General features: G+C 38.8%; 1 protein-coding gene across 1 annotated transcript; it reads left to right on the top strand.

Annotated features, from left to right (window-relative positions):
- Nucleotides 1-1,656: 1,656 nt before the first annotated feature.
- LOC131774226 (uncharacterized) lies at nucleotides 1,657-17,471 on the top strand. Its single transcript, XM_059090235.2, has 13 exons — nucleotides 1,657-1,781; nucleotides 3,567-4,339; nucleotides 5,561-5,626; nucleotides 5,747-5,836; nucleotides 5,999-6,145; nucleotides 7,532-7,624; nucleotides 10,457-10,530; nucleotides 11,233-11,377; nucleotides 11,926-12,159; nucleotides 12,752-12,977; nucleotides 14,385-14,470; nucleotides 15,212-15,322; nucleotides 15,403-17,471. Exons 2-13 carry the CDS (start codon nucleotides 3,607-3,609, stop codon nucleotides 17,115-17,117), a joined length of 3,720 nt encoding a protein of 1,239 aa, XP_058946218.2. The 5' UTR covers nucleotides 1,657-1,781; nucleotides 3,567-3,606; the 3' UTR covers nucleotides 17,118-17,471.
- Nucleotides 17,472-17,868: the final 397 nt, after the last annotated feature.

Below are 17,868 nucleotides of genomic sequence, written 5' to 3'. Positions count from 1 at the left end.
ACTACAAAGGAAGAGGAGCCTAATGCAAGAGTAGCGAGATCATTAATCGAACATTTGGGGAAACAACCTGTGCATGTAAGATGCATCGGCAGTGAGGTTAGTTTGTGCGGATACATGTACAAAGAGAACGAGCAATGGCGCGAGCTTTATTTCTGGAATGGAAAAGCAGATGCAATCGGCTGGGATGAAAAAAATGAGAAGTTCGTCATTGTGGAGTGGAAGGTAAAGGAAGCCAACGAAAGTGAAGATGTTATGGCATTCAAGCCGTTCCAGTTCCAGTCATCTATAGGTCTGTTCTCCAATAGATCATAGGTGAGAACCAATCAGAATGCGTGCATAACTGAGCTTATTATATAATTTCTGCTATCGCATCGCGCGAGGTGATTATAGGGTAGCTTGCAGCGCGTGAAGCACGCGCAGCATAGCCCCATGACTAGAGCAAATAGCCCATCAAGACGAAAAATTTGGACTACCGGACCACCGACGGTACAAGGTGAGACTTTTAGCATGCGCAGCAAACTTCTACTAATACTACTACTGATAATAATGATAATATTTTTGCGCTCCTACCCTCGCACCTGTCTCGCACCTCAGTTCTATTTTCAAAACAAATCATAATTTTTGGAGCGAGAGAAAGTGTCGTCAACATGTTTTTTTACTCTCATAATCTAATCAGAATCCTCGTTTGAATGGTTTAAACGGTCTGCTTGTTGAATTAGACAAAAGCTGTCAACAGAATAAGAGAGATGGTAAGTTTTGAGCTCGGTAAAGAAATAGAGAAAGATATATTCGTCTTGTCGCAAGCGTAGGACAAAGAAAAAACTCTGACTCCCAAAAAGGAATGGAATCTTAGACCTTCGGATTCTTTAGGGTCTAAACCTCCTGCATTTAGAGACTGTAAGTACATGAAGTTGACATAAATAAATGGTAAGCGTATGGTTCGTGATGTGAACTTCAAATATTACAGTTTCTGGCGAATAGGCAATTACTTTTATCTCAAAAAATTTAGACATATATTGTGACTGTGTGACATATGAGGAGTGTAATACACAGTTAATAAATATTTTGTGCGTCTAATCTTGTACATAAAAAAGCGCGCAAAATGCCTCAACCCACAACAACAGTTAAATAAATTTAAGAGTTAAACTCTTTGATCGTCGTTAGAGAACAGATTGCAGTAGTGATACTATTTTTTTTCTCCCAGTATTATTGATAAGTGCGTTGGGCCAGTTTAGTTTCGTAATACTATTTGTAGTCGATTTAAAGCAGTGTTGGCAGTCTTAGAATTTTGCACATCTTTTTTTAGGACAAAAATTGAATTCATTGAGCTTTTGTTGTGGTTTAGGAGACTGCAAAGAATCCACAATATTTTATTCATCGTGCAAAGCCCGCCATTTTTATCGATCAATTTATCTAACCAGTTTTGTTGCTCATGTGTTATTCTGCGTTGGTTTAATCCTCTTTTAGTTTCCTTTTCGAAGATCTGACATATTTTATTCACCTAGTATGGAGTAAACTCAACCTGTTTAGAAAAATGAAAAATTATTCTGCAATTTCAATTCACCCAGATATGATTTATTGCATGAACCATTTCCTGTTTAAGGTTAAAAATAGAAATTGCGATGTACATTAAGAGAAGAACACACTTCGTAATACTTGGATAGTATCTGGTTCACCTTCGCGTTTCTGCCGAAGATTGCTAATCTTAACTACTTTTTTCATGTTCAGTGAAGATTTAGGAGCTCCACTCATCAGTTATTGAAACTTCGATTTCTAAGCCGGTAAGTTCCATCACTTCTTATTCGATTTGTCTCAATAAATCAAAGGGAACGCTCGAACGATTTTGGAAAAGCACGTTGCCTTAATCTAGAGGTCTGTTATAGCCGGGAGATTCACCTCTTTCTCGAAAATTGGTTTCTAATGAAAAGTATGTCGGGAAAGTGAGATTCATGCTGTTTCGCTTTGAACTAAATATGCTCACTGTTCCATTCTCATAGCAACTGACTGCGTTGCGACAAAATATTCTGTTTTTCGAGTTGAGAAATTATGCATTGTTTTCTTGATAAAGAAGAACACTACCGATGCCAACCCCGAATCCTCTGCTGACACGAACAAGATCCGAATTTCCCTTCGATTTGACCCTATTTTCATGGTCATATAAAATCAAGGAACTAGAGCTCTGTTAACTTGAATTTCCTTAACTTTACCTTGGCTCAATTTTACCCTGAGAACTCGAACATAAAGTAAAAAGATCATTCGATAATCGTATCGAGGGGTCAGAACATAGCTGATTGACACGTCCAAATCTTAATTTAATCACGATCGATATGAAAGTGTTACATGTATGAAAACGTAAGACATCTAAACTTTCTGAGCTAAACGTTCTTACACTGAACAAACTTAAAATATGAAAGTGACTGTTGATTGGGCAAGAATGGTATATACTTGATTCTTAATTAAATATAAACAGGATGATTGAAATTAACACCAATCGCTATGACTCAAACCACCGCTAACTCGAACCGGTTTAGAAATTACCATTAAATGAACCTCCGCTAACTCGAACCGGTTTTTAAATTACTACTCGATGCATACTAAAAGAAGAAATCGAGTTCAGAAATGATTTCTGTAGGCTAGTGCCGGCAAAACATTGATTATTATAGCCTTCCTATGGCCAGTGATGCAGAAATCGAAGAAAAGAACGGTGAACCACTGCGTTATGTATAACGAGTTGAATTGTTCCTAAGCTTTTTCTTCCCTTAAAACGTTTTATATTTCAATTTCGATTTTATGGAAAAACCCTATAACTTGTAAAAATGGAATTTTAATCGGAGGTTTTTTTAATTTGAATTCGAACATTCTACGAAACGGATGTGGTTTTTAATTGAAGTCATGCTGTATGACGGTATATACATAATTCCTTACTAATTATTAACAGCAGGATTGAAATTCAACACTAATTTCAATGACATGAAACTTCCTTTAATTTTTCTCGTTTTTCGTTTCTCATGGAAGGTCGAATTACTCGGGTTTTACTGTAGGTTGGTAACTGGAACAGTGAGTAGATGTATAGAACACACGCTTATTTCAATTATCATTACAGATTTAAGTCACATGCTCTGCCAGATCGAGTAAACAAATACACGTGGCAAACAACATCTTACAAGAGCTACTTTATAAAAGAACTCTAATTACCGCTCGATACATACTAGATATGATAAATCTATTTCAGAAAAGATTCGTGTCGTTTAATTCCGGCTATCAATTGTTGGTCTTCAAAACAATTTTTGCTGTTTAGACATTGCTGATTTTGGCCTTGATATGGTTAGTGATGCAGAAGTCATCATCTCACATGGCAACTCACTTTTTTATATGTGACGGGTTGTACATATCCTCTAGTTTTTTCTTCCCTAGCAATATTTTAAATTTAAATTTTATCAAATAACTCTACGTCTCATCAAAATGACGTATCGTACGGAGTTTTTTAATTTGAATGCGATCATTCTGGGAAAGATTAATTGTATTGGCGCCATGCTGAGATATGCATATCCTCGGTCATTTCCTAGATTTTTAAAGATAGGAAAATGAGGGTCTGATGACAAAGGAATGTCACATTCGAGTGGAGCCTCCTACGCTCCGACGATTGTACATGCATCGAGAAAAGACAACGAAAGAAGGGAAGATAAGTGCATTTTAGCTACTTGTGGGATATGGAAACACATTCCTCGGCAGAGCGGTAAGTTCATTGGTACCGGGAGCCTCATAAAGGACTTCTTTCCCAGGTGTGATAAAAAAATTCATCTGGTCACAAGCGACAAGGTAATTTCATCCGATGATTTGAGTTGCTACTACTTGTATTTCAAGAAGTCAAAATACACTGAAAAAGGACGAAAGAGACTACTTGATATGGTGTCCGACAAAGTGATCTTCAAATCAGGCCTCTCGATCGTCCCTATTGACCCAAACAAACTCGGCGTGATTAGGAAACATACTTCCGGTTTGATGAATCACCGTCCGTTTCCCTTATGCACTAAAGTAAAGGAAGATTTAAGCAATCATGAATTATACTGTCACGTCGTTGAAGAATGGGGGGAGTCATTTGCCATAAGACCATACCAGGTTAAGGGGATCACGGACGAAGAAACATATCTCGCTGACCACAGTTCCGGAAAGATGGAAAGCGCTAGATTTCACAAAGATTATCGGAAAGGCCTTGGAGCTCCAATTACAATCACAGTCGAGGGCGAGGCAGTTGCTGTGGGTGCCATTACTCTTGGCAGCAACGAGCAGATTTCTTTTGTCCTGTTTTCAGAGACTGATAGGACACGGGCATTTTCAGGTTGGTAACTTTTGGTTAGTTCAGCGTACGTGTATTTGCAAGTCATCTTTAAGGTCTTGAACGTTACCAGCAATATGTACAATTTATTCATCTGGTTCATTATCTTCAGATATCCAAATTAATTTCCACAAAGGAGCTGGCCTACACTCCCAAACACATTTGTTGGGACATCTCTGCCTTCCCTTTCCCTTTCAATGTTGGTTTGCAAGATGGCATAGACACATGATTGACAAATGACAGCACTGGAAGGGCGAGAGGGGCAGAGGAACCTCATAGACGTTTCTCTGGAGAAGTGTCCCAGCTAATTGTGTCCAGGAGTGCATTATATTGCTGTTGATTCAAGTCCATCGTGGTAACTCTCTCAGAATAGCTCTTAAGCATGATTATACATCATTTACTGAATATTCGTCCTGTGGCCTTGTTTGTGCTGCAGTATTCATGAGTCTTTGTCACTTTATTGTTGTTTTCATCTGGTATTCTTTTGATTTTAATGTTTTGGGAACACTTTCCGATTGAAATTCACATGTCTGCTCCTATGAGGCGAGCTTGGCGGAGTATTTGCTGAGTTAGAGATAAACATAAACGAGGCCTTTTTCGTCGGGTTTCTCTTCAAGTTGATTACCCACCTTGGTACTCATGGAAGGATAGAGCCATTGTTGCACTGAAGTTTTTTCGCCTTCACAGGGTTGTCACTAAGTGCAGGCTGCCTGTAACATAGATGAAAAAGCAGTAATTTTCGGCTGGATGTTTGGCAGGCATATGCTTGTTATATCATAAACGGCACCTCTGAGGTTACACACTCACAATTGCCGCTCTCTATCATTGAGACGCCTCTCTTGAAATTTTAGCTGGCAGCCTAATTTCTTAGTTACAACCCTGCTACGGACACAACAGGGATCCAAAGATCCAGCAAATTACTTACTCCAGAGAGTACCACATCATCCACATTCAATCGTAGCTCTGGTTTGACAACAGTGTTGACTGAGTTAACAGGAAAATGTATGTAAGGATGTGCAGCGTGCAGTCCTTGAATAATTATTGATTTGATCAAACCCAAAATTATTGTACCTATGTTAACTTCCAAAATGCGATTCATCATTTTCCTTCTGGAGGGCAAACATTTTCCTTATAATTTTTCTTAAATGGCAAACTCTTTTGATATTTCCCATGCTAAATGGCCACAGAGATCGCAACTTTCTCCTTTTGTATACTAAAAACCAGATGAAAGAAATGGAGGAGGGGAATCAGCATTAAAAGGAGAAAAACAGAAGGATTGTTCTAAACAAGGTAAATATACAAAACTAGAGATTTTTGTTCTCTGAAGCACATCTATAAAGACTTTTGTTATCCTGTTTAGTGACCTCTTTTACAAGAATTTGATCAGCGGTGGGTTTTTTATCATGGCAGATGGTGGTACATTAACATCAAGTTCCAGCAAGGATACATGGCAACAAGAACCTTCAAACCACTCTGTGGATCAGGACACATCCGCTCAAGGTGTGTATTTAATATACCCTTCGAAACTTAATTAAGTCAAATCATTTTACTCACGACACCCTTATTATTTGATAGTTATTATTTGATGACATTAGTACGAATACAATTGCTCTCTCTTGTGACTATTCTTAATTATCTTCATCGTTTAACATATCGTAATAGGTAAAAGAAAAATGCCACTTTATCATCATGCAACTGAAATTGAAAATGGGAGAACCACTTCAGAAAATGGAATGGTGATTGAACGACAACAAGAGTTGGAGGGAAATTTGGCAATGGGTTATCAGCATACTTTACAGTCCGCCCACGGTATGTGAAGGACATTACTTCTGTAGAGAAATTTTCATGGGGCTAAAATTAACCCACTGATAAGTCCAAGTTCACTTAAGCTTGATAACTCAGAGACTCATGTGAGGGAGTTCACTGTTTCTCTGTGGGAGATGTGTTGGCCTATGATACGGTTTAAGTATGCTTACGTAAATTCCCATGAGTCGAGAATATAGCAGATTTTTAAGGGCCAATTTTTTTTTATCAAACTAAGCAGTATTATTGTTACCACAGTTTCCACGAGAAAGTTTCGCAAAATATTGAAACTCGTGGGAGTTATTTACAACCGAAACAACCTGGTTCCTGCAGGAAGTGATCTGTGCTACTGCATGTCTGTGTATAAAACTAGACTTTGAATGGGGAAAGCGAACAATTTAGTGTTAACAACTGAGTTGCCAACGTAAATTGGCCACCGCTGATATCTCGAGCGTTAACGCCACGGAGTACTTAGGTTGCTTCTTAATTAAAAATAGAAAACCTTGAAATCAAAATTTCCGGTCAGCTAAATTGAACTAAATGTCTGTCACAGGCAAAATATGTTTTTGGGAGAGTCTCCCGAGACTGCGCAGGATGCCTGTGTGTTTCCATTGCTGGTCGGCATTTTCAGTTTTCATGGGGTTGATATAACTTGAAATGTGGTCAACCGAAAAAGTGCATGACACCTAATTATTTTTTTACAAATATGTCTTCTTTAAATGCATTAATTATGTATGCAAACTTCGCAGATCGCCTTGACATTTGGTCCAAAGACTCCTAAAGCACCAACCTAAAAAACCGTGCGAGGGATTTCTGTTTCCGATGTTCAGTTGATCTCCAGCAACGGTCCCCAAGTAACCTGTATCAGTAAAATTTTAATACGCAAACTTGATAGAAAAGTTGCGAAGCAACCCGGCGATGAGAATATCGAAAAATCACCTCACTGTTTAAAGACTGACCTCTCTGTATTGAAACTGTACAGAAGTTTTAGTTGTGCAGAGAGATTTGATGCCGCATTAATTTACTTAAAGAGACATCATCCCTTTCGAACTGTCGAATAGGTTTTTTAATTTGATCAGCAAATCTTTAAACCGGAGAAGTCCAAGAAATGGTCGGACATTGCACAAATTGGCAGAGGGCGTGACAGCTTTAGCTCAGCTCCGTGTTTTGTACTCTGTTAAAACACGCTCCTACAACCAATGACAGCGCGCGTTATATCTAAACTTTATTGCAAATTTATGTGATTAAGGTCATCGATATTATTTGGGGAAGGTTGTGGTCTTAAAATTAAACTAGGAAATTAATTACAAGGAAATTTCTGTAAACCAGTCATGGAACAAATTGAAATTAGATTACATGCTCATTCAAAATGCCGTTGTTCCTAATTGACAGATACTGCTGCTTGCAATAGAGGAAGTAATTGGTGGTCATCTTTGAAGTCATGGTTCCCCTTTTCGAATAATTCTGACAGATGTGATAACAATGGTAAGTACTCTAGTTTATAGGTTGAAAGAGATTCCAGCATGGCTCATGTATTTTGCTGAAAACCTCCCATATTCAGCGATCGTTTGCTTCCTTTGCAAAATATTCTCAGTTTTTTTTTTTGGGAGCTTTCCCTCACAAAGGAAGAAAAGATATTTTCCACAATAAGTTATTAAAAAATAATAAGTTTAATTATACAGTGTTATTACACTAATTGTCCATAACGCTTTAAAAATCATTATACAAAATCATCATACGAAATCATCGAACAATATCTATTTACAACTCATACTAATAACAGTTCAATTCTATTTACAATTCATCTAATAACAAAATGTGTTTACAATGATTGCACTAATTAACTAATCAAATATTATAAGAAAATCAAAAATTCTAACAAAAGTATATTTTCTTGAAGAGACGGATTTTCAGTTGACGCCTAAAAGAATAGATTTCGGCAGCCTTTCCTAAAGAAACTGGCGGTTCATTCCAAAGCGTTGGTCCAGTAATGGGAAACGCCCTATTTCCATAAGTAACTGTTCTAGATCTCGGAATAGTTGAAAGTTCCTGAGTAAAAGATGGAAGTGAGCGCTTAGAATTAGTCTAAGAGTAGTTTGTAAAATCAGCATCAGATTTCTTAAGGGCTGGTAACAGCTCGGCAATCTTGAATGCATCAGGTATGGTTCTAGAAGAGAGAAATGAGTTGACGATTTTCGTTATAACTGGCAAGGATATATCTAAACAGTTCTTCATCACTGAGGCAGGTAAAGGATCAAGACTGCACGACTTAAGCACTGACTTTCAAATACATTCTTTTATAGAGGCTTGACTAACCATAGCAAAATCACAGAATTCAGAATGGCATCTAGGAGAAATTATGTCAGTACGACCCACGTTTACCAGTTTCTCTTCAAGCGTATAATATATAGCGTCAATCTTCCCTGCAAAGAAGTCAGCAAAAGAATTTGCTAGAGTGGTAGTATTAGGGGAGGGCGGATAACGTTTTGTAGCTTCCTTTTGAAGCAGTTTGTTTACAGTGGAGAATAGAACGTTTTGGTCCTCAGAGTGTTCCTTGATGAGCTCCCTATAGTAGGTAGTTTTCAGAGTACTAATCAGATTGTTAACAACAGGGCATTGGAGCACATAGCGCTCAAGGTCGCACTTTAGCTTCGTTTTGCGCCACTTCCGCTCTAGACTTCTCCTTTTCTTTTTGTCCAAGGCCACTCCCTGGCTATACCAGGGGGCTGATGGGCGTATGGTCACCACACGTTGCTTAAGAGGAGCATGGTTATTCAATATAGAGCACAAAATGTCATCATGTTGTTCAGTAAAGGCGTTCAAATCTTTAGATTGATCCTGGAAGAGACTGGAATCACAAATATCCCTACAAAGAGAGTCCATATCGATAGAGCAGAGCTTGCGAGACGTTACTGTTTTCTTAACAAAGCAAGGTTTCTACAGATGCAAATCACAGTGCACTGCATAATGATCGGCGATTCCAGAATGCCTAATTATAACACGACTGATTCATGAGCCCTCGGATCTAGTAATAAGTAGATCAGGGGTGTGGCCTTTTTTGTGAGTGGCCCTATAGACATGTTGTCTCAGGCCAAAAATATCCATTATGTCTAAAAAACGCTTGGCGTTTCTGTCACGAGGATCGCCAAGGTGAAGGTTGAAATCACCCGCAATAAATAGGCTCTTGGAGTACTCAGCTAACAATAGCTCTAAAAATCGAGAGAATTCTTCAGATAAAAGTGGATAGGTGCTATCGTCTGGCGGATGATAAATACACAGGATACGAACCCACTCGATGTTCTTCAAGCAAATGTCCATTTGCTAAAAGTCTCAAAATTCTCGCTAATACGAGTGTTTACAATAAGGCTTTCCTTGTATAGAAATCCAATGCCACCTCCAAGGTGATAGAATTATGTCGAGAAACATGAAGTAAACGGAAGCCTGTAGGACATAAAGTTCCAATTTCCACTGCATCCTCTTTACAGCTTAGCTAATCACCGGTTGAAATTTCACACAAGTAACTCTAAACATTTCATTGTTCCTCTGCAAGTAATGAAGGTCTCTTGGGGAAAATCCACAACTGTTCAGTTTTGCAATGCAAATATGGCTAATCTTGCAATACGAATTGAAGTCAGTGCCAGAGTAAAACACATGAATTTCGATGATTTGGTCCTCTTGAGACTCATGAAAATTCCATATCCGGGCCCCAGGTTGGCTTATACATCCTCTATAAATGTTATATTTAGTTGGCGTATATTCAACAGGGCAAAAAATGAGCCAAATCACAGAGAAGAAAACACGTGGCGCCTCATCATGTGATTTTTTCGGTGTGAAATTTCGGTTCCTTCCTGTTTACCATTTTAAAGCAATACCTTGCTATCTATTTGGGTATCTTAGGCTTTTGTTTTACCTCTCGGGCATCACGATATGAGTGTGAAAACTTCGCTTTAGTAAGGTTTGCAATTGTTGGTGATCTCTAGCTGCAGGAAATGGCATCTTTATAGAGGCCTTTAGCTGTAAAATTGAAGGGGGACGCCCTTCCCATCACAGAGCTTCCAGGAGCTTCAGCCCATGGTCTTCATAGTTTTGACTTTACCGCACTCAGTGCCTCTGTTTTGCATTTTAAGGATAGGAATCTCCGATTATTTTGATTACATTCTGAGAAACAATTGGTTTGTCTGTATGTGTGAGCAAAGGGAAGGAGATCAACTAACCCTAATTACAGGTGTGTGACAGAGGCAGGCACTATGGTAAATGGAACCATCATTCTTCACTAAATCAAAGACTATTATTTTTTTCACTTATCCTGTTATTAAGGAAATTTGTCTCTAAATCTATCGGGGAATAGCTGTTATGAAGTAAGCATTGAACCAGCCAAGACTCCTCTGAAGGTAAAAGGAAATTTTAATTTTATAAGCTTTTATTGATGTTCTATCAGAGTGAAACCCAAACCAGATCGGTGGAGTCCCGTAAATTGTTTAATTTAGCCAAATAATTCTTAAATTCTTTTTTTATTCGATCTGAAATTTAAGCGTTACATTACACATGATGAAACGGAAAACAGCGCTTAAGCAATTGAAAATCTTCGAATTGAATTAATAATTATCAGAGCATGAAAAATGGCGTAAGCCACGTGGTAAATCAATACAGTTCTTTATCTGATTAAGAGCAACTAAAAGTCACAGAACAGTACATCAATAAACATTAATAGCAAACTTACTTTTAGAACTGAATTCCAACTGTTCCGAAGCCATAAAGGGGTTACAAACCGATAAACCTATACAGTACTGTGTTCCTTCCATAATCTCCAAAATCCGAAATTTGTAAATGAAAAAAGATCCTTTTCATTTTCTGTTTTTTCCCTAAGTTGTAGCCGGTCTTTCGCGTCACATCGGGAAATCTTTCCGCTATTGTTTAAAAATTAGAAATTTACTATTTCGTATTTCAAATTTGCCTGAAATACTACTTTCCCTGGCCAATTACATTTCAGAAATTTCTCAGCTTTAAGTATAACTGTGCGAATGTCCAATAAAAATAATTACTGATGTATGTTTCTTGAAATTTAAGGTAGTTTTGCGGTTCTTCCTAAATAGGGTGGAGGATCTTGCTGGTTCACTTTTGAACCAGACTTACCGTCAGACATTACTTCTGGAACTGCTAAGTTTTGTGGTCTAGGCTCTATTGATTTGAATGGAGTTAAACATAAGACAAACTGTCTTGTTGGAAGAAGAATTCCTTGTAAGTAAAGTTATCTTGATTTGAGTCAAGTATTAAAATACTCGTGATGTTTGAGCTTGATGTTAGAAATTTTAGCAATGCGCACGCATGGGCGTCCTATGTTAAATGCCAAACTTGGAAACCATTTTTTGCTAAGGCAAGCTACTTAACCACTTTAACTTTGTTACGAAAAACCAAGCAGGCATGTGATTGCATGTACAGTGTAAGTTCGCTTTTTTTAGATTTGACTCAGCTGGAACCCATATCGTTTGTAGTGAAATGAATTTGGACTCAAGCAAGAGTCTCTAAAACTAACCCACAGATTACGACTCACTCAAAAAATTTTAAGACAACCCATTTCATGAGACCGGGAAGATTTTTATACAGATCTTTTATATCTGAGACTTACACAGGACGAAAACTTGACACGGTTTGTTTTCATAAACCCACACTTTGTCAGTTTGTTTTCAATGCCGTGAACTGCTTTTGAGATGATAGTCATAACATCATTGTTTTGCACAGTAGTATAAATGGTATCAAGATGTAAATTTTGAATCTTCGAATTCCAGACGCTGAGGAAGAAGGTTGGGTCACTGTAAAAGTGAATGGAAAAAGTGACAGGACTGGCAAATCAAGTTATCTTGGGCAGACAGAAATTTATTATTTCAATGAACGCAATGAAGTTCTCAAGCAAATAGTCCAGGACAAAGAGCAGCTTCACACCTTCTTCGAAACATGGAAAACTGCTTGTAAAGGGTACTCCACTGATAGCAAAGAAAAAGAGACGAAATCCCGTGGTTCAGGTAAGCATGAGAGACAAGTTGACGTCTTTCATCAATCCCAAGTAAACGTTGAATTTGTTATAAAAACACATAAAGGACTTACGAAAAAGATTATTGGAATCCATTTAGTGCGTGTTGGGTTTTTTGGCGAGATGCATGTGGCTGTAAGTAGGTTTCCTTTGAAATACACCTCTTACTAATCGATTTCGAGGTCCCCACAGTAAGTTACGGAAAGAGTTTTTTCCGCTCAGATTTACATTGTATGGCCCACGCACTTGGTGCTTGGGTCATAAATCTGGGCGGAAAAAAACAAGGTTCCATAACTTACAATGCGGACCGAGAAAACAAGGTTTGTAAGATATTTATTTTATCTCTGGGTCTAAATACATGGGAGAGATTTCAATTCGAACAAACTTCTAAATTTGGCAGGCCGCATATAGAAAATTTTCGCTACGACAACCACCCCTCACAACAATACACTAGCCCTAAACGGGATAGAATCCTTATTTGTTTCGAGATGAGGAGTAAATTGTCCAATGATCGTAGTGAACTATCTGGATATCGTTTTATCATCGTATTACACCAAAAGTCTTCATCAAAATTCCTTTCATAGGGTGCACAAATTCAGGGAATCCACTAAATTCACTTCAAGGCTTACTGCTGCTGGTGTATACAGCAGCGGAAACTAATACTCGGCAGTTCATTGAATTAGTCTTCAATTCGTCAGCTGGAAAAGTGGTCTTCAACGCCTACAGGTATACTTCTCCATTACCAGAGGATGTTGCGAGAGCATTTGGCCACGAAGATACTGCGCAGTACCTTGAGTCCATAAGTAAAAGGTATCGTGTATATTTCCATTAAATACTCATTTTAAACCATCATAATGGCATTGAAAATGAACCAATTATGATAATATGATTATGGGGTAAGGGGCTATCCGAATCAAAAATCCCAGTTGAGGCTGAGGCTAAGCGTGACTCAAGTTCTGGAAAGCAAAGAGGACTCAATTTACACTGTCCTTTTCGCACCTACTACTGTAACGAAGAGCACATTCAACTGCATGTATCTTTGAAACCTTGACAAGTGGCTGCTTCGTAGGAGTTTACCATTTAATGAGAATTTGCCAGCAACTACAACTAATAAGTCAAGAAATTGAAGAAGTTGCTTCAATTTGATGTTTGATTTTAACCTATTTACTTTGTTTCAGGAGCATAATTCGAATTTCTTTTACAATTGCAATTCCTTAGGGACTACTTTTTAAGCAAAAAAAAATGACATCTTAAATTGTTTATCTCAAGTGTAAAGGTAGTTGTATTTACATTTGAGACTTTGAAACATACTACAGTAACTTTAAATCTGTAACAGTTTAGACTGGAAATGACTGGTGACTCATATAAGCAATTGTTAATAAGATCTGAAGCTCGTGTCACTGCAGGTTAGTTGATAGCCCTAGTAGAGAGGCACGTGATTTTTTTTTACCTCTCCACGAAAGTGGACTGATTGGCCCCAAGAATGTTCGGTGTTTACTTGAACTTCATGTAACTTTATAACCGACTAGGTCGTCATTTCCGCTGTACTTTACATTTGGGTGTATTGGGGTGTATTGAATCGCAGCTAGAAAAACACAATGGGACTGTTATTCTCTCTTGATCGCAGTTAATCAAAATTATAACAAAATGTAATAGGACAGTTAAGGGGACAGTTAATACGTCATGCCTGTGCAAGTGGACAGAACGCATCATGTGTGCGCTGTTGTCTTGCATATCGCCAAGTTACTTGTTGTTTTTTTTTATGAAAACGTACAACCTATGTCTAGTTTCATTCTCAAATTTTGTCATAGTTTTGATTACTTGGTAACAGTACTTCGTGCCGTCCAATTTTGTCTGTATTCATACTCATGATGAACACATGGACTCCCGCCTTTCGATCGTCTGATTTTGTTAACACTCCTATAATTACAGACCAAATTGGACGCTACTCGGTCCACTTTCCATTATTAATAGAAAATACTGGACTTACCCCAAAATAAAAAACACACAATCACAAAACACTCAGACAACAAATTAGGAACCCACCAAGCACCAGCTATCAATAAAAACTAGCCATATTAATTGAGAATTTTGGTTAGAGTTTCTCAGTACCAACAGTTTTTTTTATTTTCAACATTAACTGGAAAGTGAACCCAACTGAAATTTGTCTCATAATTAGCTAGTAATTAAAAGTCTGAATTTGATTTTTATGCTTAGATTGTCTGAAGATTTGAGCGTCAATGAAGAACAATTAAAAGCAAGTCATATTTTAGAGCTTGCAGAGGCAGTAAAAAATCAATCAAGTAAGTAAACGAGATAAGCCTTTCTAATTTCTTTAATGCCCTTAAGCTAATTTAAAAAGTCCCCAAAATGTAAGGAAATGGATTATAAATATCTCTAGAGGAACACTCACCATTCTCCTGAAATTACAAAGACTTGAAAAAATTGCAGTGAATAAATGCTCCCATTTAAATTAAGAGATGCTTCTCTATACAGTTCATTAAAGTAAATCTTAATTAATTAAGGAGACGCGTACCAAATTGCAAAAAACGGAATCACACTGCAATAAGTCCTCCCCACTGGACGATGTCTCAAGCTCAAGATATGCGGGATTTTTTAAATATTGGAAACTTGGAAAGAGGAGAAAAGTATTATGCGAAGTACCAAATTTTGAATGTTTGATTACAACGTTTAATCTTGATTACAAGGCAAGGGACTCAGGCTTTAAGTGCGAGACTCCAAAACTCTCTTGGTTCGATCGGTATGTGATCTCCGGTTATAATAATGTGCTTTAGAGAGCAGGACTTACTGAGCGGAGGAGCCTGTTCGAGACAATTGGTGCGTCCATTGTTGATATGCAAGGAAGGCCGCGAAGGGATTTAGCAGGCCAAAATGTATAGCCAGTTGAAACATTATATGCTTGCTAACACTGACCCTTTCGTGGACTTTTTATGTGTCAGTATGTACATATGAGGAGGGAGTTAGACGAAAGGTTAGAAAATGCTAAGTTTCTTAAAACCGACAAATTGTTGTAATCTCCACAGACGGCAATCATTGGGAAAACTGTTTCTCTACAGAATCAGAGAAACAGTTTCAATCAGCTAAAAAAGACGAAGGAAAAAACGATTCTGTGTTCACAGATGAAGTTGATCAAGGTAAGAAAATGGAATATTTGCCTTATGTGTAGGCAATGCGGGTAACAAAAATGACCATACATCACTTTCGACAATTTTAGGACTACCAAATCATGAAGTTCTAGAGAAAGTTGACGACCTTCAACAAGAGGTTAAAGAGAACGAAACGAAACTTCAAGAAAAAGAAGAGGATCCTCAAGAAAACAGATCGAAACTCCAACAAAAATACGAAGAAATTGAAGGAAAAGGGAATCAACAACAGACTCTTGAAGAACAATTGCAAACCGAAGTCTCCCCGTTTTGCATTCTTCCTCCTGAACCTACACAAGACGTCTCCCCTCGCGGATCGGAGGTTGGTAAAGTCACACAACACCTCAAAGCGCTCAAAGCCGGAAATCCTGGAAGTGGAAATTCTCAGCTGGCCCGTCTAACAGCCAAGCGATTCTTCGACGAAGACAAAGAAACTCCCTGTGCGATTCCAATTGTCAGGACGCTTAAAGCTGAAAGTTCAGCGTTGAAAGTTCAGTTAGGTCTTGTACACCGTCAGCTGGGTGACCTCAGGCGAGCGGAACACCGTCTCCGTCGAGCGCTAGCTATTAAGCTTAAAAATCTCGGACCTGAGCATGCTGATGTCGCAGCGTCTTACAATAACCTTGGTCTCGTACACCGTCAACTGGGTGATCAAAGGCAGGCGAAAGACTGTCTCCAGAAGGCGCTGGCTATTAGGCTTAAAAATCTCGGACCTGAGCATGCTGATGTCGCAGCGTCTTACAATAACCTGGGTCTCGTACACCGTCAACTGGGTGATCTTAAGCAGGCAAAAGACTGTCTTCAGAAGGCACTGGCTATTAAGCTTAAAAATCTCGGACCTGAACATGCAGATGTCGCAGCGTCTTACAATAATCTGGCTAATGTGCACCGTCAGCTGGGTGACTTAAACCAGGCAAAAGACTTTCACGAGCGAGCACTGGATGTTTACATGAAAAACCTCGGACCTGAGCATGCTGACGTCGCAGCGTTTTACAATAACCTGGGTCTCGTACACCGTCAACTGGGTGATCTAAGGCGAGCGGAATACTGTCTCCAGAAGGCACTGGCTATTAAGCTTAAAAATCTCGGACCTGAGCATGCTGATGTCGCAGCGTCCTACAATAACCTGGGTAATGTGCACAGTCAGCTGGGTGACTTAAACCAGGCAAAAGAATGTCACAAGCGAGCACTGGATGTTTACATGAAAAACCTCGGACCTGAGCATGCTGATGTCGCAGCGTCTTACAATAACCTGGGAATTGTACACAGTCAGCTGGGTGACCTAAGGCATGCGAAAGACGTTCTCAATCAGGCAATGGCTATTAATCTTAAAAATCTCGGACCTGAGCATGCTGATGTCGCAGCGTCTTACAATAACCTGGGTAATGTACACAGTCAGTTGGGTGACCTAAACCAGGCAAAAGACTTTCTCGGGAGGGCGCTGGCTATTAAGCTTAAAACTCTCGGACGTGAGCATGCTGATGTCGCCGTGTCTTACAACAACCTGGGTCGTGTACACAGTCAGCTAGACGACCTAAACCAGGCTAAAGACTGTCATGAGCGGGCACTGGCTATTAGGCTTAAAAATCTCGGACCTGAGCATGATGATATCGCAGTGTCTTGCAATAACCTGGGTCATGTACACAGTCAGCTGGGTGACCTAAGGCAGGCGAAAGACTTTTTCGGGAGGGCGCTGGCTATTAAGCTTAAAAATCTTGGACCTGAGCATGCTGATGTCGGAGTGTCTTACAATAACCTGGGTCATGTACACCACTTGGTGACCTAAACTAGGCAAAATACTTTCATGAGGGAGGGCTTGGTGTTTACATGATTAATGGACTCCTGTGAAGAGCCAATCAGAGTGCAGTTAGTGACGCTTTGCACGAGCCGCAGCAGATCACGGAAATGAAAAATAGAATCAAAACCTGCCACTAACTGTCAGAATTTTTACATAACTTGGAAAAATAAATTATTACTGTTTCAAAATTAGATGAATTTTTTATTTCAAATGTTAGACTATTCTAGGAGGATGGTTCCTCTGAAATCAATTAGTTTCAATTACTAGTTTTTGTGCAAGACTTGATATCGAAGTTATGCTTTTGACCATTATCCATAGTCTAAATCGTTTATAACATAAACAATCTTAGCCAATTTAGGTTGCCGTTAGGTATTGTATTTGTAATTGAAGACGATAAACTCTGTCCCAACCTTCAATTAAGTCGGCTGATCATTAAAGAAGTTTAGAGATGGCGTTTGTGTCGTTTGTTTTGGGTTTTCGTAGTTGGTACGGTTATTAGAACAACATGCACCCCCTATGATTCCGGTTTACGAAAACGCACTTATCTGATGAATCCACATGACCAGTATCTCTTTCAGAGCTAGATATTCCATTTGCCGGTCATTTTCGCGGCAATTATAGATAAAGTAGGGCAGCGGTTTAAGCTATGTCACGTAAGGAGCACAGAAAATCGTTCCGTTGAAGACCCACTTGTATTTCAAATCCAAGCTACGTCACAGCTTGGCCGCCCAAAAACTCC

This window comes from Pocillopora verrucosa, chromosome 11, assembly GCF_036669915.1.
Source record: "Pocillopora verrucosa isolate sample1 chromosome 11, ASM3666991v2, whole genome shotgun sequence".
In the NCBI taxonomy this organism is placed as follows: Eukaryota; Metazoa; Cnidaria; class Anthozoa; order Scleractinia; family Pocilloporidae; genus Pocillopora; species Pocillopora verrucosa.
Note: the sequence above shows the minus strand (reverse complement) of the source record. Positions and strands in the feature narration are given on the sequence as shown.